General features: G+C 46.1%; 1 protein-coding gene across 4 annotated transcripts in view; it reads left to right on the plus strand.

Moving 5' to 3' along the window:
• Positions 1-22342, plus strand: part of LOC120751090 (uncharacterized) — a 60132-nt gene that overhangs the window by 31734 nt on the left and 6056 nt on the right. Inside the window, exon 5 of one of the 4 annotated variants that reach the window (XM_040060438.1) lies at positions 11747-11800. The exons of 1 other annotated variant lie outside the window; for it this stretch is intronic. In XM_040060438.1, the coding sequence (XP_039916372.1) occupies positions 11747-11800 (54 nt within the window). Of the gene's footprint in view, positions 1-6278; positions 6385-11746; positions 11801-22342 lie in introns of those variants that run through there. 2 more of the 4 variants (XM_040060439.1, XM_040060443.2) reach the window with 2 other exon arrangements.

Raw genomic sequence — 22342 nt, forward strand, 5'->3', positions numbered from 1 at the left:
GAGCTGAGGCACTGGTTCATTTGTTTTCCAAATGCAAGCATCCAAATAATTCAAACACCCTCGAAACTATTCATATAAATGAGTGTAAACTTTTGCTTTTGTTATCAGCTTTTCTCCGCACAGAGGGTTCTAATGAACTTAGCCTCGAGACATTCTGGTCTTTTTAATGAGTTAATCTGAACTTTTGCCCTTCTGCAGTGTGGTGAGTGAAGGAGCCTTCTTGGTCCTAGGGCATGATGGTTTCATAAGCATGAGATGGGCCAAAATCCTGGGCTGAAAGAAGGAAACACTGATATGATTTGTGCATTAAAACTGGTGCATGTGTTATACAGACTCTGATATGGATCTTGCAAACTACTGAGTTGATGGTTTATTTCCAACTATTTGGATCGTGAATCTTGATGCAGACAATGGAGTGGCATGCTTGAGGGCAGCAGTTCTCCAACAAATACTTCATGCACAGCTCTGAGGGTTGCTGTGCTTTGCTAACAGCTGTTTAGAAGGGCAGTGATCTGCTTCTGGCTCCAATGGTGCCTCAGTGTCCTCACATAGGGGAGTTTCAAAAAGCTGGCAGGAGTAATGTGCATCCTGTGCTGGTTCCCATGGACAAGTAGAGATGCTGAAGCTCACTCAGTTCATTGGAGTGTCCAGGGAGAAACTGATTGCTGAATTGGTTGTTTTGCTTCTTGCACTGGGGATGGTTCCCTGGATCAGCTTTACACCATCTCAAGCCATGTGCATCTGTGAGGATGTGAACGAAGGGATGCAAAATGGTATCAGAATCTGCAAGTGCTGATCAGCACTGCCGAAGGGAACCGTGTGGCTGCTTGAGAGGAAGGACAGTGCACCAGGCAGGAGATACTGGCTCCTCTGAAATATTTGCAAGCTGTTCACATGGGTACAGGCCTAGGCCAGCCCTTTCAAAGGTGGTAGGTCGAACTCTGTCACAAGTTCTGAGTTTCAACACTCAAGCACCACCTGAGCAAGACCCTGTGTGCTGTGCAGCATTGTGCTGCAAGGCACGTGTGGGCAGGCCCTGCAGCATGTGGGCATGGGAGAGCAATCTCTAAGTGCAGTCATTAGTTGTGTTCTGCATAAATGGATTAGCTCCCTGGAGTAAGAGGCCTTTATCCTGTTAGCTGGCTAGCTGCTTCAGCATGTTCCTTTGTCACTGACGTGTAAGTGAGGTTCAGTGGGGAAGAAGAGCAGGGGGACAAGTGGGCCATTGCCTGGGGAATGTGGGAACGGTTGGCTTATGTCATCATTTCTCTTTGTGGTGATCGGTGTTTTACTACTCCCACTTCATGGACATCTATTAGTAGGCAAAAATGGTGTCTCAGGTTTGTTAGTCATCTGATCTCCAGTTTCTAATGTAGTATTTGTTTCTTTTCATGTGCTTGTGCAAGCAGACGAGATTTCCCGAACAGGCATAGTCATGTGAAAGGAGAATATGCTCAAATGTTTTGCAGGGCAGTGCGGACATGATACATATGTGTGTCTTGGGAGGAGGAGAGGGACTCTGTTGCCCTGTGTTCAGAGCCTAAGCAAGCCCCATGGCTTTGGACGTTTGCTTCTTTAAGACAGGCTTGTTTTGGCTTTCCAAAGCTGTTTATGTAGTCAGTCTGTATTTGGCTTTTTCAGAGTTTCCCCGCTGTCCATGAATCCAAGTTCTCATCTGAAGATGTGACCTTTTGTGTTTTCTGCTTGAAGTTCCACTTGTGAGCGCTCCCAGCAGCACCGTATGAACCCAAGGCAAGGGTTCCCACAGGCTAATGTCCTTTGCACTCAGCTGGAGAGCGTGGGAGGCAATTCAGAGCCACCTTTTGAGGTTCCTATTGTGAAGCTCCAGGTCACTGACAGATCCTTTCTTCATTTAGTGCAATGAGTATATCTCATGTTGCCCTATTTTTGAGAAGCTCCACCAAGACCAGTCCTCTGGCTAAAAATCTGATGCAAAGGTACATATTCCAAGTTCTCCTCAGAGAAACCCACTGATCTCCACTGGATATTTTCTCTGGTGGATTACACAGATTTTGTGTGTGTTTTATACCTCCTGAAAAGTTCCTTGTGTTAACTTTAGGGCAGGGTTTTGGACTAACAAACAAGCATTTAAGTCCAAGAATTTTTACTTTTAAACATAAATACTTCATATGAACATCTAAAATGTTCTAGTTGTGTCAAAACCAGGAAGAAAAGGGCTTAAAAATCTAGACTTGAAACAGTTTTGAGCTGGTTGTTTTGGCCTATTTTTTCTTTTTGCCCTCCACACACACATCTTTTCCTTTCATGTGGCAAACCTGTGTGAGCATGCAGTCTCTTCTGGAAATCTGGTGTTCCACATGCTTGGCTGTTCACTTTGTGGCTGGTGTGCATGAGGCCCTGTGGCATGCACAGAGCATTTGGAATGTCTTGTAGTGTTTTTAGTTATCCAAGGATAGTGTAAAGGCACGCATTTTTATCCCTGTGTCCTCTAGGTTTGGAGCAGCCATCTGTGGATTCTCTTTCTCTCCATATTCCTGTAATGTCACAGCTGACAAGAGTTAGTACCTTTCAGTGATTTTAGTGTTTTTCTTCTTCTTCCTCAGGGTATACAGCTGTGTGATTTTCAGAGCTCTCTCTGTATCTCCCTGCTTAAAGAGGAACTGTGTTTACTCTATTGCCTGACTTGTGTTGGTGTCTTAATATCTTCTGGGGGCACTGGGGGACAAGATTTAAACACCAAAAGGTGGAAGAGTCTGGGGCTGCTTGTTTCAAGCCCCCAGCACTGCTATGTCCCATGTGCTGCAATAGCAGTGGAGGGGAACGGGATGAAGCTGCAGGAGGCAGTGTGCCTTCTGCCATAGCTCTGTCTGAAGCAAAACTCTGTGGAGGGGGAGGGCTTTGGAGTCATGTCCAAGCCAAGGCCTCAGTAAGAAGTGAGATAAACTATAGAGACATCAGATGATATGTTAGACTAGACTGGACATTCCCTGTGGACAACTTTGGAGCCAAGGCCAGGAAGGAAGGGAGGAAGCAGTCACGTTGGCTGCCCTGAATTAAAAGCTTTGTAAGCTTTTTCTCAGGAGCTGCTACCATGCCTGCCAGCTGTGAAACTAGACCCCCCCAGTCCCCTCCTCCTTTCACAGACTCTAACGGGGAGGAGGGGCAAGCCCAACATTTGAACTTTGGTAGCTTTGGCATGGCAGATGAGTGATGGGGAATTAATGAATCCTGCCCTTTCTTTACATTTTTGTTACTCCACAGGTGTTGGAGTTTTTGGTCAGGTCTGTTTCCTGCACAAATGGATCTTTGCGTTTTTTTCCAGGCCTCAGAGGAAACTCAGTAAGGGATTTGGGGTTGGCATGGAGTGAATAGATGAAGCATCTGATGTACCCTGCAGATCAGCAGACTCAGAGTCTGCCAGACCAGCAGGGAAAGTGGCTGCTGAGCTAGAGATGCTCCACAAAGAGTGTTTACTTCTTCCATCCCCAAATTCCAATCAAAGGGCTGGTGGTAAAAGTACCAGGGCAAATACGGCCCATTTTATGTGTTCCTGAAGGGACAGGGCTCCTGTACAGGTCCAGAGTATATCTGGGAACTGTGTGCCACAAGGGAGACAGAGGAGCAGTGGAAAACCGAACTCACCTACAGACAGGCAGACAGTCTGTTTGCTTAGACCACAGCTGTGGGAGTAGGTAGCTGTGTTTATGTTAGCTGTGGCTCTAGTGTGATATGCAGGGAAAACTTCAAAAAGCAGTCTGTAATTTGAATAATTCAATCTGTTCTCTGGGCCTTGGGAATACTGGGAATTCAGATGTTCTGCCAGGTGGCAGACCTTGCTGGCCAGACTTCAGCTCACTCTCTTCTGTAGCAGGCATTGATCAGGCCCAGGAGCCTGGTGCCACTCTGCACCAGGTGATCTCTTGCCCATCACCTCTCTGGACTGTGGTGCAGCTGGGCTTTGCTTGTTTAGAGAGCAGTTACTCCTGGGACTGACTTGCTGTTCTCCTTGTTTGCATTTGCTCTAGGCTCTCACCCATTTCTCTTCAGCAGTGATAGTTGTGCCCTTCCCAGTAGTGCCCAAAACGAGGTGATTAATGATACCATGTTGGAAAGGATTTTGGTGACCGCAGGAATGATTTTGTTTTGGTTTTCATGGTCCGCTGCTTGCTGAGTGCAAGTCCTTGCAGTACATTTTTTTTTTTTTAGGGCTTTGCCTGGCTTTTTAAATTTGAATTTGTTCTCAACGATCACTTAATAATCAGCATTTCTTCTGCTGCCTTGTCCAGATGCACTAAGCTGTCAGTGTTTGCACTGTTTGGAGACTCTGGATTTTTGGCCCTTGCTGGCAGAAGTGCTGCCTGGATAACTGGGACTACCATCTTGGTAGAGATGGGAGCCCTTTATGACAATGTTAAGAGATGAAATGTGTTGATGTTTTGAAGAAACTTCAGCTGGAGTGAGGATGAACATGGCCAAAAAAGCATGAATAACTAATTCAACTGAATATTTACTAGAAATAACTTTCAAAAGAGTTCAGAGGTTTTTCAGGAGGTCCCACAGTATTGCCACAGCTAAGTGTTTGGTTGCTGGGGTTTGTTTTTGTAGGAGAGGACTCTTGTCCAAACCATTTGAGTTGGCCTGTATTTTAAAATGCTGTGAGGCTGTTAAACTTCTGATGAAGAAGTCTGGAGACTGTGACTGATGATAATTGTAATTTAAAGCTATGGCTGAACTACGGCCTTCCAGTTGCTGTGATGCTTCAGGGCCTGGGCAGGGAGGTTGTGTGTGTGTCTGCTACATGGATGTGCTGGATAGTGGCTTTGCACCCCTGGGCCCAGACAGTGGGTGATCCCCTGGCACAGGGCATCCCTGGTGGTGCAAATGCAGAGTGTCCTCAGGTGCCTGCTAGGAAAGCTTGGCCCCCTGGTTTGTCTGACAATTTAAGTCATGTGTGCCTGGGAGCCTGAGCCTGGATGGAGGCTGGAGTAAGGAGGAGCCTGTGACTTTGTTTTCTGTACGATTTTTGTGCCGCAGGGCTAAGAGGTGATGCCCATGTCCTAACTGCACTTCTCAGTGCCAAGGCATTAAAAAACCCAGTCCAAAATCAACCTACAAATTAGCTTTAATTTTTTTTTTTTTCTTGTTATTCTCCTAAGCTCGTTGGGATGGCAGACCTGGCTTTGCTCCTTGTAGAAAACTCATCACTGTGCTGGCAGAAGGACAGGAACCACGGCCCTGCTCCCATGTGGGCATGAAGCACTGTTCTCCTGAGTGGAGGATTTCTCTAAAGTAGGGGGCACTGGGCTGTGATGTTTAAGCCTGAAGGTGCACGGAGCTGTTGGATTGGGAAAACGCTGCAAGGGTCAGCCTTGCTACTGAGCTATGTCTGGGGCTGTGCTGGGGTTTCACATCTGGCCTGTGTAAGTACTGCCTTTGGGGGCAGCCGATCCCCCTCCTTTAATTCAGCCTGTGCTCTAAAAAGGACCTTGCTGGATCTCTCCGCATCATCAGGAGCGTGAGGCTGCTGCGGGTGCCTCTCCGCTCCGGTGGGTAGCAGCTGTGGGCCTCCCGCCCCTGCGGCCCCTGTGCTGTCACGGTGCCACGCCGTGGGACAGAGGTGGGACCGGTCAAGCAGAAGCCTGCAGCCACAGTGTGCTGCACAATGGCCACTTTGTGCAATACCCTGACCTCATCTGCCCACTGTGCTGCAGCTGTACCCCTGCCCTGCTCCTTAACCCTCTGCAGCTCTCCCCGCCCCAGCAGTGCTGGGCTAGAGGACAGGCTTTCATCCACAACTGGCTGCTGGGGAAAGCTGTTCCTCCTGGCCCAAACCTGTCTCTGGGGGCTGTTAGGAAAGGAGATGGGGCAGGCTCTTTGCTCTGAAATGCCTTCCCGGAGGAGGAGGGTCATAGGGTTGTGCTTCCCTGGCTGGCTCACTGTGTGTAATGGGATTGGCATCAGACTGGAGCTCACGTGTGCATTGCCTCTGCACCAGCATCTGCTTCACCTCACTGTCCCAAGATGTGTCTTACTGAGGCCCCTTCAATCCTCTGCTTAATGGACCACGCAGCTGCCTCCCTGCCTTGCTGTGAGGCAATTTTCTCTGTGCACATTGCATCACTGGGCATGGCTTTTCCCTTTTCATCAGCCCTCTGCTGTGACTTAAAGTGCAGTTTCTCCTCACAATGTACTGTTTCTTCTTTCAGTTCTTTTTTTTTTTTTTTTTTTTTTTTTTTTTTTTTTTTTTTAAACAAAGTGAGCAACATCTTCTGTCTGTTTCTCTGTTTCTGTGCTAGACATTGAAGCTTGGTCTGCTTCTTGTTCCTGGAAGACTCTGGACAACTAGGAATCTGGTTTGTAGGGTTAACAGCAACAGTTACTTTTAGAAGTAAAACAGGGGTTATGGAGCTGAGGAAGCTTTTTCTGAAAATTTGGACTGTTTAAACATTGTATGCTGTCAAGAGCCTTAAGATGTCAACGAGAAACAGAAATATCCATATCTTTAAAGTGCACTTGTCAGGTGGAGTGTCATGAGCAAAACTAAAGAAAGGCAGACTTCGGGCCTGCTTGATGTTCTTTGGAAGGTCTGATCTTTGAGTAAAATTAAAGCACAGTAACTGAATACAGATGTTTTTAAAATTTTGACATCTCTTTCATTAAGCAAGTGAAAATGCCTGCAACATCCTTAAATTGTAACAAGCTGATTGTGTGTGTGTGTATATATATACACACATACTGATGTATATAGCATTTGATGAAGTGTCATTAGATGATGAGTTATGTTGAGAAATTGAGGCTGCCTGTGCTCTCTTGCTTGAAATAGGCTAAACTGGTCTGAGAACCATTAGTAGTTAAACTGCATCCAACTCTGGATAGGCCTCTAAGTTTAAAACTGCGACCAGATAATAAAATTAAATAAATAATAGCAATTACCACCCCCCAGCCCCCATCTCCTGCAACACTGATGGACAAAAGAGTTGCTTTGTCTTGTGGAGGCAGTGAAAATGAAACTATTCTAAAACCAGAAATGTGTATATAAAAAGCAGACATAAGATGAAAAGTGATTATTAATATCTTAATGTTAAATATTTTGCACTATATGCTGGTTTAAGAGTTTGTTCCGGCTCTTAAGCATTTCAAAATTAAGTTGTGTTGCCTGTCTTTAAACTGCATTGGCGGAGTTTTGAACTGTTGCAGCAGTGTGACATAAATTGATTGATCTTGGGGATATCACTATTCCTAGAGTGATCTTGTGTTAAGAATGCCTGTATTTTGATTGTTAATATATTATTACAGTCATCTGGATGGCGTGGTTTGTATAGAATACTTCTGTGGTAGCTTTTGTGCATGAGCAAATACAAGCATTCACCATTTCCTCCTGGGTTAGTTCAGAGCTGCTCAAGTTAGTGTTGGAGGACTTGGAACACTACTGCTTAAGCAGTTGGAGGTATTTCCTGAAGCAAGGCTGGACAGGAGAGCTGTGCTCCAAGAGAAACAGGGCTGGTGGCTCATCTCTTTCCTAATGGGTGTGTTTTGATATGGCATTGATGTTCAGCAAAGCCACACGCGGGGCAGATTGGGGTTCATTACCACATTTCATTTGGTGAATATGTGACACTGTTATTTCCAGTCCCTGCAACTTTCTGTTGAATCCAGGCTCAGGACTGAGAGAGTCGCTGGGTTATGAACAGGAGGTGAGATTGGTGGGTGGGTTCATGGGCTGAACTGAATCTGCTGCTTTCTGGAGAGTTAACCCTTAAAGTGTTTCAATTCAGCTTTACTTTTAGAGTGAGGTGTAACTCTTGTGTCCTCAAAAAGGCTTTAACATTTCCTTTAGTCATGTCATTTCCTCCTTTTAGTAGAAGTCACAGTAGATAGCAAAATAAACTTCCCTTCATGCAAATAATAGCGTTCCCAAACTGTATTTTTCAGCTCTGATGTCAGCAGTTCTGTCAAAGACCAGCAGGAAAGACTTTTTAATTGAAATAGGGATACTGCCTCTTTTTCTTCCATTTCATTTTCTGCAGGTGGAAGAAAGTTTTGGAAACCATACCCTATGGTTTTATTCTCAGCTCTGCTACTAATATCCTCCGTGACCTTTGACAAACCTCTGCTCTGCTCATTGTCATAACTCCCAGAAAATAGCTTGAGGAAATAAAACTGCACTTTCACATTGGCGTAGTAGTTAGGAATGATTCCAGGGTAACTAAACTGACTGTGTCGCCTTTCCTATAGGCCGTTTCCCCTGCTTTAGGCTACTGCGAGTGATGTAGCCAAATAAATGTTATTTCAGCTCTGCCTTGTATCTGTGTAAATAGGAGTTAATGAGTTGCTGCATCTCATGGTTGGCTTGTGACGCGGAAGTCTCCAGAGGGAGGATGAGGAGAGGCTGCCGTGGAAAGTCCCTGGCTGTTGCTAGGCAGCACTGCATTTTAGCTTCCCTGTCCGAAAGTCTGCGCTCAGGTTTGGCAAGAAAAGGGAAGACTGAGGGATGGAAAACCATTCAAAGATGGCTTGACTTACTTTTTGTAAAGCTCTACTGTGGCTCTACTGTGCTGGGCACAGCAGAAAGCGTGTGGCTGCAAGTGAGGTGGAAGCAATTTGATGAAATAGAATTAACATTCGATAGCTTGCCTTCTGTGTATTCATTCTCAGCTTCAGGATCATATGGCTGGCTTGCTGGCTTGCTCTCTTTCTCTCCCTCTCCCTGTTTGGGATCTTACTATGATGTGGGATCTGGAAGCTGTAAGAGTTCAGCACAAGTGGTCTTGCTCTGCTTTCAGTCTAAGTGGAAATAAGAGAACCTAGCAGTTCCAGGGAGCTTTGTATGCTGAGGTTTCTGCTCCAGTTGAACAGCCTGTGGATGAGGGCATGTCATATTTTTATTTTTCTACTAAGTCCATCAAGAGGAATGCCAGTAACAAAGAGGAAACTCAAGAGGAACAAAAATTGTTATGTAGGGTATCTTGGTCTTGCTGCACAATGAAACCTTTGCAAACTGTAGCAGTAGTATAACTAGTGGTAAGATTCTCATATAAGTAAAGCTTATTACAACAGCAACACTAAAACAATTTGAGATACAGCTGAGCACTTGAATTTCTTATGGAAGAGTCTGGCTGGTTGTCCATCTACCTACAGTCTTCAAACCTTTCATTCACCCTTTGGTGTCATCTTGTAATTTCTGTCTCTGTTGGTCCTTCCTATATGTTTTAATATAAGGCCAGGATAGGTAAATATCTTGCTGCCTCTGCTGATTTTAGTTGGGAAATTATGTCTTTTGTTGTACCCTGATGACCTGTGGGTGTGACCATGCTAGGCATTTCATCCCACTGGACTGTAATGGAAGGTGTTGTACTTGCTCCTTGGCCAACAGAGTGCTGTTTTCCCCCTTTCAGCAGAGGATTCGGTGGTGCTGCTGAGGCAATATAGAATTTTGTGTCACAGCCTCACTTCATCCTGGGGGTTCAGCCAAGTACCACTATAAAGCTCAGCTTTACAGTAGCCTGGGGAAGCTGAGGGTCTCACCCAAAGTCAAAGCTTGTAGTCTTATGGGATTCAGCAGAGTGTGTTCTGCTCTAACAGTATTCTTCCCCTAAAGGATGGGGCTCAAAATCACGCGTCCTGTTTCTCACTTTCATTGCTCAACCCGACTTTGTCTTGCACATTGTGTCCCACCAGTGGGCTTGTGGCTTGAGCTGTCTAACCTACCCTTCCTCATCCCACCAGCCAACATTTCACAGCAGCTGGAAGAAAAACTTGGGGCGAGACCAAAACTTTGCAAGACCTCACAGCTCCTCTCTTTGCCCTTCCTTGCACCCTGGGTTTCGTCAGTCCTACCAAGTTCTTCTTCCTTCTCCCTTTTTCACTGTGTGGTTATGGGGGTCTTAAGAAAGACAGTGACCTCCAAGTAAACCCCAGCCTTACTGCAGCTGCCTTGCAGCCTGGCTGGGAGCTGAGTCCTGTGATATTTCATAGGAATTCCCAGGATTACTCGTTTAGTTGGACAGCTGTGGGCTGGGCTAGTTCAGTTCAGCAGTTCCCTTTGTCTCCTGCCTGGTTTGTGCAAAGACCTGTTGGGTCCTTTTAGGTTAGAAACCTTGGAGCTGTGCTGCCAGGTCAGACCTGGGACTAGAGCAGTCAGGCGTGGCTACTGTTGGGTCCTTTGAATAATGAGATAGCAGTGAGATTCACCTGCTGAAGGATTAACAGAAAAAGCTCAAATCCTTGCAGCACCTCTCTTCTCCCCGTGTATGCTTGGATAGTGAAATACACTGTCCTTGAGCCCCAAACTGTTTGTGTGGAAGTTTCAAAGTGGGATGTGACTGTGCCAAGTTCTGGATTTTAGATCAAAGAGGCTGATGTGCATAGAAATGCTGGGTGGATCTCTTAACTCCCTCTCCAAGTTTTGGGCAGTAATGTGGATTGGGACTGCAAAGACGTACTTACGGGATGTAGAGTGACAGAGGGCGGTAGAGGAATGGGACTTCTTCCCACCTCCCAGCAGTACTTTCTACTGGAAAAGTAATAAATACTTTCACCTAAGCACTGGCTTAAATTTTGGGGTGGCGCTTTTCCTTCTGAATTTTTTTTGGAGGTTGTTTGTATGTTTTGGATTTTTTAAGCTTTTTGAGTTTCCAAGCCTCCCTGTACTGTGTTGCTTTTATCTTGTGTTGTGCTAGAGAAAGTACAAGGATAACAAACAAAGAGAAAAAATAGAAAAGTCTCACTGTTTACCACTCTTATTGGTAAAATGGTGGAATGTCTTTCTACAGCCTTTAAGAACTTCATCTGAAAAACACTTCATTTGCTTTTTAAAAGCATATGAGTGTGGGGAGTGTTCTCCCGTACTTCACACAGCTTTCCAACTGGAGAATTGTTAAAAACAGAAGCTAGGAAAATAATTTATTTCTTCCAAAAGGTGATGGAGAAGATTCTTCCTGACCTGCCTCCCTCACCAGGTTTTTCAGTATGAAAAGTGTAGTTGAAGTATTTTTTTAAAATGAAATAACTGTTCTCTTGGAGCCTTGTGTTTCCACTTGGGAGTTGTTTTGTGACAATTTTTTAAGGGGAAAGAATGATTTTATTCACTTTCCAGCTTTCAAAACACTGTCTCAAAACTGGGATAGGACTTCGACTCACTCATTTATTTCTGTAATTTCCCAGAATAATTGCTGGTTCAGGTATATCCTGTTTGCTAAGTTGTGTAGTTCATGTTATGACAACTTTAATGACTCTTGCAATATATGGCAGAGATTTAGAATTGCAGGCAGGTGCCTTTACCTTGATTTTTTTTTTTTTTTTTAAATAAATCTAAATAAATAAGCATAATGAAATCATCTGTTAAATAATGGGAGCATCCACATTTGCATGAAATAGACCATTTTTTCCTTTGGAAAATTCACCTGCTTCAGGGCAAAGTCTAACCGCAAATTGACGGAACTTAAGAAGAAACTTCCTTTCAGGCAGTTCTATCAGCGCTATCTTTCAGTTCGATCTCTTTCCTTGTGAAATTTCTTGTTTGTATGTTCTTTCAAAACTCAGAGTATCAGCCACTGCCAGAGGACTCTGTGCAGGCTGCGTGAGACAGTCTCAAATTAAGTTGATTACTTGCTGGCCACCTTTGGTAATTCGTAATCTTTCATATCTCAACCATCCATCCATCTTGTTTTAATGAAATGTTGATCAAAAGGGACTCCTTACAATATCCCTCTTTCTGTTCTTTCATGCTATTTCTACTAATTGCTGGATTCTACTTCTCTTTCAGAAGATGCTGCTCAAGAAGAATTGTGGAGCGAAGACTAGAGTAATTAAAATTCGTGTAAGTTGTCCTTTTCTGGTGCAGTTCCTTCATCTTTCCACATATACCTAATGTGGTGGTTCTCACTGAACATCTGTGTCCAGAAGATGATTTCTGGAGACTTCCTGTGGCTTGATCAGCTTCATAACAAAAATTGCTAGTGTGAAGTATAGAATGTAGTTGCACTTTAGGTTAGGTGCTGACAAGGCTAATAATACATTGTCTTTTCCATTTTGGAGGCTGTGGTTCCAAAGCTTCCTTGGTGTAAAAGTCTCCATCCCCTGCTATGAGCTCACACAGCGTAGCTGTCTGGTAGGGTATCATTTGGATCCTTCTTGGCCAAGTGGTGTCTGGTTGGGGTGAGAGGTCTGGTAGGTCGCTGGGGAAAGGCACTGTGGCTGCATAGTGTACTGGTGTTTGCAGAACCCGATGGGATATGGGGCTGGGTGATGACCAATGAGAGCTACATTGCTTGGATGACTTTTTAGATAGGATGAAGCTGCACTGTCTTGAGCTCTCCATGCTTGACAGCCTGCATCTCCTATCAGGTGTGCTTGAGTCTTGTCCCTGCAGATTTTGTTGCCTGCACCTCAGAGTTTTGTCTTTAGCAGGGCATTCCTGGTCTCATCAGCCAACCCCTGCTTCCTTTGTGGGTACCTTGTCTTTCTCTTGGTCAGTGCTGTATGTATCCTGGGCTGAATCACAGGGAAATGTGACAAGTAGGCTGAGGGAGGTGATTCTCCCCCTCTGCTCTGCTCTGGTGAGACCCCACCTGGAGTGCTGCATCCAGCCCTGGAGTCCCTGACAGAAGAAAGACATGTAACTGTTGGAGCAAGTCCAGAGGAAGGCTGTGAAGTTGTTAAGAGGACTGGAGCACCCTCCCCACAAAGACAGGCTGAGAAAGCAGGGGTTGCTCTGCCTGGAGAAGAAAAGGAGACCTTATGTTGCCTTCCAGTACCTAAAGGGCACCATAAGGGAGCTGGAGAGGGACTTTTCATAGGGGTGTGTAGTGATAGAACAAGAGAGAACAACTTTAAGCTGAAGGATGATAGATTTAGATTAGATTTTGTGAAGAAATTCTTTACAGTGAGGGTGATGGTTGCGCTGGAACAGATTTCCCAGAGAAGCTGTGGCTGCCCTGTCCCTGGAAGAATTGTGGTCAGGTTTGATGGGGTTCTGAGCAACTAGTAGAAGATGTCCTTGTGATGGTAGAGGCATTTGAACTAGATGATCCTGAAGTTCCTTTCCAACCCAAAACACTCTAGGATTCTGTTTGTTTGTGACCTTGCATGTTGTCTCCAAGGCAGGTATACCTCAGTCCACATATCATCCATGTTTGTGATGCATAAGCAAAAACAGATTTGTTTTCACTGCAGTGTTTTTTGTAGCTTTGCAAGAGGGATGAATGACAGACCAGGGTCCTTTCAAGGTTTTTACCTTGCCCAGCAGGCAATAGGAATGATGCCTTTGTGTACCCAGAAGTGTTGCCGTTGATAAGCATGCTGTTGGATGTCCTTGCCCATCACTGCTCTGGAAATGAGTTTGGTATCTGAGAGGAGGAGGAGAATGCAGAGCTGGCTAGAGCCTTGTGTAGAGCTGGGGGTGATATTTTTCTGACTTCTCAAATGCCTTCTGTCAGGGCTCTTTAGTCCTGTCTTCCAGCAGCCCCACAGTGACCCAGTACATCTGATTGCACAATTACTCTTGATCTCTTATATGCTTTCATGTGCTTCTGCCTGGACCGTTTTAAATATTTGTCTCCTTCTGTGCCCCACGAGCTCTCCCCAGAGTGTGCCTGTCCTTCAGACCTGGAAGCTATCTAATCCTGCTGCAATGTTTTAGCACATCTTGTTTATCACCTTCCTTTATGCCTGCCCCATGCTCTTTCACTGGGATTCTTCTGGATGTCTGTCCCTGGACACCAGCTGTTTGCAGTGGTGCTTGCTGATGGTTCTCTAGTCCCTTGGGTTTCAGTGATGCCTCAGTGAGATGGTTTCCTGACACTTTAAGCTCATTATTGTGGCTTACTATTGTGCCCCTGGAGAATCTGAAAGGAGAATTATCCCTTTGCTCCTTAAGCCCATGTCAGCTTGCAGTAAAATAAAAAGCAGAAACTGAGAGCACACTTTTCTGACAGATGGCACAAAATCCACTCTTCTCTGGCCAGCCTTGCCAAGCTGGGACAGTGCCCCTCCACCTGAGGCACTTGTGGCTTCCATAATAGCATGTGATACTTCACAGCCTCTTGCTGGCCTGGCGTGGTGGCAGAGCCGTTAAGTAAAGGTGCATTTTTGCCTCCATTTTTCAAGTGATTGTGAATGTCCACTTCTGTGTACCAAGCTGAGAAATGAAGCAGCAGGTTCCTGGCAGAACTCTTTGCTGAATTGCCTCAGCTCTGGAAACAGCTGAGAGGTCAATGCTTCTGAAAGACAGTGCCGTGCTCTCATCATATAAAGGGAAACCTCAGTCCAGCCAGCAGGGCATGCTTGGCATGGTATTCCTTCTCAGTGTTGCCCAGCAGCAGAACAATAGGTAATGGGCACAAGTTGAAGTGTAAGATATTCAGGTTGCCCAGAGAAATTGTGGAATCTCTGTCCATGTAAAGAGTCATGGTGTGCCAGGATGCAGTCCTGGGCAACAGGCTTCTGCTGACGCTGCTTGGAGGAGAGGGTTTGAACTCAGCTCTCTCTAGAACTGCCTGCCAACCTCAGACCTTCTGTGATTTCTGGGTCTTGTCCAACATTCAGCAATGGAGTCAGAGCACACTAGGGACCTAAGTTCTATTGGAAGGGCTATTCTGAGGCCCTACTGAATGTGGCATTTTGCAAAGAGTGATAGCAGGAGGCAAGGTGAGGGGCTTGGCTCTGTGTTGCTGGGCGTCTGGTGGCACTGGTTCATTGTTGGACCTGTCCATTGTGGTCAGGGTAGAAGAAATGAGGACAGATCTCATGGTGAGATTTCCTTGCTGAGCTGTTACAGGAGGAACCAGGCAGCTCTCTGTGTGTCTGACAGGAAACATCACCATGTGAACCACTTTGCTTGTGTCACTGTAGCACTGATGCACAAGTGTTCCTGTTTAAGTTCAGGTAGAGTCTCTTTCTGAACTGAGATGGTCACAGATATCCAGACAGTGTACAGCTGGATGAAGATGCAGTGAGTGAACTGATCTAAGGAGCAGGAGGGTATCTAATGGCTTGGGCCAGGGATTTGAAGCAAGGATCCTTTCTTTCTCCCTTCTGTTTTCCTGCTGCTGAATAATTTCTGGGAGAAAGGATCGTGCTTATTTGATCTTGTTGAGGACAATGATGACAGTCACCTTCTAATATCATTAGTGAAGCATTTTCATCGTGTTCCTGCTGAGATCAGTGTCTCCTGTGGCTGTGAGATGATGACTGCTTTTAAAAATACCCTCCTCCTGGCTGATTCTTTGGTTGCCTTGGCATCTTGGGCCTTTGCTGGTGTGCCAGGATGCAAGGTGTTGTTTTCTCATGCATCATTATGGCTATTCCTTCCTGTCTTCTGCCAGAAGAGTCTCCCATGGGAAGGTGAGACAGAGGGACAGTGTCTTTGCCCTCTGGCATGGAAACACAGCTACAGCATTTGGAAATGTTTGCAGTCCTTGGGAGTCTTTCTTAAGCAGGTGACCTGGGCTGGGTTTTGCTGCTGTTTTAACACTAAGGTGTCACCTTGCTGTTGTTTCCCAAGGGCCAGCTCTGGTGGTGATCAGCTACAGCCTTTCCACTCACTCAGCAGTTCTTAATTGGGATGATGGGATAGTGATAGTCTAAGAACCTAGACAGATTCTGGAAGAGAGATTGATAACCTTTTCTCACAGCAGCTCAGTTTGAAATGTTTTCAGGAATAGCAGCTGTGAGAGGTGGCAGCCTACAGTGAAGAGCAAATAATGTTAAAAAGAAAAAAATTGCTTCTGTTCCTACCCAGTGAAGGAAAATGGAACAGAAGAATCATCCCCTGTGGGCAGGTGAGCAGAGATAAATCAGAGGTGACAGCATGAACTATGGATTTGTACACAAGAGGTGAATGTAGCATAGCACATGCCACTGCAAACTTAGGGGCAGGTGTTGGCCTGTATGGGTGTTGCACACGAACTGCGCAGTGTGAGCGTGCAGAGCTGGTCCCTGGTGCCCCAAAGTGTCAGCCAGTGCCAAGTCCGTAACTGGCAGTAAGGCACTGGAGAGGGGCACAGGCACGTTTTGGGTATTTTAGCATCCAGAGTGTGTTTTGCAGTGGAGGTGCTTCCTTGGCGCTGGAAGGAGGATGACTTGTGTGACTGTGTGCTCGTAGGGTCTAGCTGCCTCTGCCCTAGGCCAGGCTTGGCCAGCTCTGAATGCAGAGACCTGTCTTCCAGTGTATCTATAATACCACCAGTCTTCAGTTCTTCAGGCTGTCTTGGGATGAGGGTTAAAAGTCTGTCATTTAGTCCTGTTTTTCTTCTTCCTTGACAAACTTCTACATGCAGTCTCTGAATGGGATTAGTGGAGCTGAGCTTATCTAACAGGAGTAGGTGGCTAGAAGACACCCAAGGGCTTACAAGTTGTGTCTCAAGGGTCTTGTTGGGGCTGGCAGAAAGGAAGGAAGGATTTCAAGGCCAATCTGATAACTTGGCTGATCAGAGAGATGTTTTCTGCTATGTAGAAATAAGAATTTTAAATCGGAACATAAACCTCTTGTGCTTTTGCCTTGATCTTATCAATGTTGAGAACGCCCTCTGCTTGGACAGGGGCCAGGTCCCTTGAATGACTTCCCTGTATCTTATCTCTTACTCTGCATCCTAAAAGGCCACTGCAGAAACATGCTGGCTTTTCTTCTCCTAAAACAAGGGACCTTTTCAGCTTGGAGTTGAGCAGGAGATACACTGGCCAGAGCCTTCTGGGCAGATGCCTGAGCTATTCACAAGTGCAAGGCATACCAGGTGACAGAGCAGTATTGGTGCAAACCTCTGGTTCTAAAAAATCAGAAGGTTCAGTGTGTGTATGTATAAATATATTTTTATATATATTTTTATATATATATAAAACCACAGATGTTGCTCCTTCCATCACAGCTCCCAAGGAGCTATGCAAGCATTTAGCATTGGATGCATATAAAAAGGCAGATAAATACCATGATTGCAATTTCAGTGTGAGTTACACTGAGAAACTAGCAGAAAGTGTGACTCACCTGAAGAGACATAGGATGAGGAGAACTTTAAGCCATGGTTCTAGAGCTGTGTCCTTATTCAGACTGTATCATGAGTATAAACAGCTTGGGCATCTCAGGCAGCAGAAATCCCAAACTGCAGCTTGCTAACAGTTTCCCAAACCTTCCTGGTTGTTTCTAGTATGTGACTTAAGTGTCTAAAGCTGAACCTGATCGTAGAATCAACAATGACCTCCCTGGCCTGTCACAACCTTGGATTACTTTATGGTCATAAGGCCCTCATGGAGATTTTGGTCTCCTAGTTTCCCCAGTGGCGTCTTGTCTCCAGTTGATGGGCATGCTTCTGCTGAGCAAAATGGAGAAAGCCCTCTGCTAAGTGGGAGCATGAATATCCCTTTGGGTATTCTACACTTCTCTCAGCCCAGCCACTGAACTGCCTGATGAAGATATTTGTTCCTGGAGAACCCCAGCCCTTGTTCTGAATAATTCCTGACAAAAGGCTTGGTCCAGTTTCCTTAGTGTGGGGCAGGATCCAGTGTAGCCGGGGGGGGAATGCCTCTGTCTGTTAAAAACTACTCCAAATATCTGGCCTTTACTGTATTTCACAGCAAAGGCTAACCAGCCTTTAGCCTGCCCATAGCAGGTAGAAGTGGGACTGTCATGTCTCTCTTCTGTTTCCTTAGGGATAAGAACTTTATTGCTCCCTGCTTTTCATAAATTCCTGCCACATATGCCCTTGCACCTCTTGAACCGTGTAAGTGCCCACAGAATAGACTTTGAGGAATAACCAAGCGCTCTGTAATCCACACAGCACCATGAAAGCAGCAAGTGGCTGGTGAGTGAGGAGGCTGACTTCCTATTTTCAGCACTGTTCCTGCTTTGTGGTCTGATGTGGGTTGTGGGTCTGGTTTAAGAACAGGAGGAGGTGGGGAGTGGTAGAAACAAGGTGCAGCCCAGTTGCTTCTGGGAGAGCCTTGTGTGTCAGTGGTGGCTATGGCTGGTGGTGGCACCGTGTGGTTCAAGGGAATGGAAAGTGGCAAGGCATGTTTCACAGAGAGAGGGTCAGATTTAATGACATCTGGGTGATGGAGCGGAGAGAGGGAGACGTAGGGGATGGCACAGGGTCACAGAGAGCCACTATTTTCTGTCAGAGCTTCAAGTCCAAGATGGCTGATCAGGCACATCTACTCACTGCATCCAGGCCCACTGCAGTTGTTCCTGCACCCTTTTTGTTCGCGTGGCTGTGGGAACCTGGCACCCGTTGCCTCTCCCGCTCCCTAGAGCTGTGATCCTCTTTTCCCACACACCTCTCCCATAATACACCCACTCCTTGCGCTTGGCTTCCACAGCTGGGGTGGTTTGTCCAGAGGCAAGTGCACTATGTCAGCATGTGTTTGCAGCCTGCTCATGCCAGGCTAATTAATCCTCACTTTGCAGGTTTAATTTGTGTACCCTTCAAGTTGAAAGCAGCGTGCTGCTCTGTGCCAGCCTGCCTGGCCAGAGGGAATCTGCTTGCCCTGGCCTCATGCAAACTGGAAGCTGCGCACGCCCAAGTGCGCACCACGCGCGGGCTCTGTGGGAAGCAGGGGACCTAGGGTTCCTGGCCCCAAGGGAGGAGGACTGTGAGGCAGCTGCTGTGATCTCTCTGAGAGGAGGGTGTTCCTGCTACACAGCAAGGGCTGGGACAGGGAGGGTGGAGAGGAAGGAGAGGGTGAGGTAGTGTCACTTGTGTACAAACCAAAACCAAGGGCTCTACTCAGATGCACTTGAAGCTTTAGTGCTAGATTGTGCCTTGCCTGTGTCTGTGTGTTCGGAGCTACTCTTGTGCCTGCCTCTTCTCCTGCTCAGGCACATGCAGACCCTGTAGTTTTTGCAGGAGCTGCTGCAGGTATACAGGAAGCCCAGGCAGTTTTTTACCAGAAGGAAAAAAAGTGGGTGCAAGAGACAGCTCACTAGTAGGGAAATAGGGGCTCATTCACTTGTTCCTAAGAGATTTGTTTTGCCTTCAGAGCAGATCTGAGACCCTGGAGTGGTGAGCCCCCCAGCTTGGCCAGGGAGCAATGACAGACTGCCCCTCTGAATGACCCATCTGTCCCTTCTCTTTGTGCAGCCTCTTCCCTTCAGGTTGTCAGGCAGGCAAAATCAAAGCTTGCAGTCAGCTTTGTCAAAGACATATCTAAAGATGTGTGAGAGGGGAGAAGAAAGGCTTATCATGCTGGTGCCAGCAAGGACCCAGAGCTGAAGCTGGCTATTTCTGCTTTTGGGCAAATGACCAACAAGCATCTGCTAGGCCCTTTGAAGTACCTTCCAAAAAGGTTCAGTGTTGTCTGTCTGGTGGCACCTCTGTAAATCTGGTAGTTGCCACCTGACAACTCTGCACGCACATTTGCAAATGTTTGATTTTTTTACAATTTTTTTTTAACCTTTCTAAGAGGAACAGTGATGTGTTTGTCAACCCTTGAACTGTGCTTTGCAATGTGGGGGTATGGAAAGAAATAGGTGTTGCCTTATGTTGGTGATGGCAGACAGGTCTTTCAGTCTTTTAAGGAAGGGTGATGAAAAACATAAGAAAACAGTGCTCACTGCAAAGTTTTGAGTTCCTTGTCATAACAGCATTTGGAGATGACCTTTTTTATTTCTTGGAAGAGAAAGGGAAAGAGTTGTCATAAAATGAAGCTCTAGCATGGTCTATTTTTTAACTATTCCTTGGAATAAAGTTCTGTATGAACCTGGGAGTGGAGGACAGACTTTCAGGAGGGGAGGAATTTGCCTGTGAAAAGTTCCTCCTTGAGCTGCTCCAGGTCTGTGACTGGAATAAATTGTAGGAGGCCCTATCGGAGTTAATGAATAAGCAGTTAAATGTGAATTGTTGCTCCACTAGAGGAGCTGGTCCTGTTTGCCAGCGACTGTTTCTTGAAAACTGCCTGAAGCAAGACTGTAATTGAAAAGAAATCACCTCTCATCAGAAGGTTGAAACACCTAGAAGTTAATTAATTCATCCCAGCTGCCTGGCCATGGTGTACTGTTGTGGCTTAAACCCCACGATGAAGTTGCTAACTTGCTACCCCTGTGGGATGGGGGAGAGAATTGGGAGGGTAAATGTGAGATGGCTCGTAGGGTGAGATAAAGACAATTTAACGGAGAAAGCAAAAACTGTGCATGCAAGCAAAGCAAGGAATCAATTCACTGCTTCCCATGGGCAGGCAGATGTTCAGCCAGCTCCAGGAAAGTAGGGCTGCATTCTGGTTACTTGGGGAGGCAAAACACCAGCTTGTGCCATTATATGCCATGGTCCTCTGTCCAGTTTGGGTCAGATGTCCTGGCTGTTTCCTTCCCAGCTTCTCATAACCTTCCAATCCTTCTTGCTGTCAGGGCATGAGAAGCTGAGAAGTTCTTAACTTAGTGCAAACACTGCTTCACAGACTGATATTTTTAGTTATTGCTGTCACCGGTATTCTCATCCTAAATCTAGGCCACAGGACACACCAGCTACTAGGCAGAAAATTAATTTTATCCCAGCAGAAGCCAGGACATGTATGTATTACGCATTGGAGAAACTGAGGCAGAGATGTTGGGAAGTGGCCTGGTCAGAATCACGGTTGGAATTACAGATGTAACTGGGAGCAGGCATGCGGGTCCCCTTCCCTTGCTCACAGCTGATGGCTTCACACATCAAAGCTGAAGAGTGAAGAAGTTTGTTTTCTAACACTTAACAGGGGTGAGAGGAAGGAGGACAAAGTGGAGTTAAACCTGTAAATGTTCATCTGTGGAGCTGGATAGTCTTTACGCTTTCTGTGCCCTGCCTGAATATTGGTGCTACCTCTGCCCATTCCTGGGCAAGGCAGCTGTCTCACTAACAGGCAGCATCCCAGGCAGGCATCTGTCCTTGCCAAAACTATCCTGGGGATTTATTCCTTTCCACACAGGGTGGTGGTGGGAATCGGATGCGCCTTTACAACTTGCAATTACATGGTGCCTTTCGTCCCAAAGGACTTTAACAAGTGAGTCTGCAGACTGCAGAGGGATCATTTGCAGCATCATCCTGGAAGGCAGCATTCTTTAAAGGGAGCTCAGCAGCATTTCCCAACCACTGGAGCCCAAGAGTAGGAAAGAAGGGACTCCTGTGCTGGATTGGCCTTGAGTAGAGATGGGTTGGCAGAGTGTGCAAGCTGATCTGGTTTTGAATCCCACCAGGATACTAGAGCTCTTAAGAAAGAGGACCAAAGAGTCCTCTTAGTTTTCCATCACCCCTAGCACACCACTCCCTTCAAAGGCATTGTTGTGTTGGGTAACTGCATTCCCCACCTCCTGTGGGAATTGTCATTCCCACAGCTGAAAGCTCACTTGGACCTGTGCTCACTTTGGCTTTGTCCAAAGAGGAGAACTATGATTCTGTGGAATCATGAGACCAAAGTCATGTTACTGTCTGCATTTGGGTATTTTCCCAGACTTCATTTGAAATAAGGAACCTGTTTCTAGGAGGAATATGGCTTCATATTAATAGATCTAGCTTTACATGTTTGTCTTCTTCCTATATACACTTTCCTTCCTGAAATGTATGACTGTGTTACAGATGGGTTTATGGAACAGTTGTGCATTTTTCTGTTTTCTCAGAGCTGCTAATAGTATTGAAATCGGCATTTCTTCTGTGATGTTTAATCTTACTGGCCTTCTTTGAGGCACCTCCCTCCAGTCAGTTTAGGAGTGCTTCTTTGTTAATACACTTCATATGTCTTTCAAACCTAGCTGTTTTTTTGCCCCCCTGTATTTAAAGGTGATCATGCTTTTGGTGAGAGCAGTTCATGTTGGCAGGAGTGTACATGTAGGCACATGTACATGAGGGAAGAGGCATCCTTCACCAAGGTGGTCTATGCAAAGTTGCTTGAAACATGTGTAAGACAAGTTTACCTCCCTTAGGAGCTCATCTGACTCAAATAAGCTGTGCAGTGAGGCAGTGTGGGTATCTTAGGTGCTGGAGTTACCTTGTGTTCTGGGCAGCCGTACGAGCCAGTGATGAGCTGTGGTGCCTTTGACCATCCCCTGTGCTGATGCTGTGGAGTTCTGCCCCTGCATGGCTTGAACTACTTTACAACCAGGCAAGATTTGTATGAGTGGAGCAGCCCTTCTTGTGATTTCCAAGTCAGGAGGAGTCTGTGTGTGCACAGAGGGATGTGGACAAGCGACCAGGGAAGAGCCTGTGTTCTGAGGAGAACCTGAGGCATGTGAGGGCAGGTGAGTGTGTGCAAGTGAGCACGTGTGTTTGACAGAGTATATGTCTGAGCCTGTGTGCTCTCCTGTGGCAGCCCAGTGAGTCTGACTCGGGCCATTCTCCAGCTGTGTAAATACACTGCTTAGCAAATTGAGGGCTCTGGTTAATGATTTCCATTAGCACAGGGCCCATAT

This window comes from Hirundo rustica, chromosome 3 (genome assembly GCF_015227805.2).
Source record: "Hirundo rustica isolate bHirRus1 chromosome 3, bHirRus1.pri.v3, whole genome shotgun sequence".
Taxonomy (NCBI): Eukaryota; Metazoa; Chordata; class Aves; order Passeriformes; family Hirundinidae; genus Hirundo; species Hirundo rustica.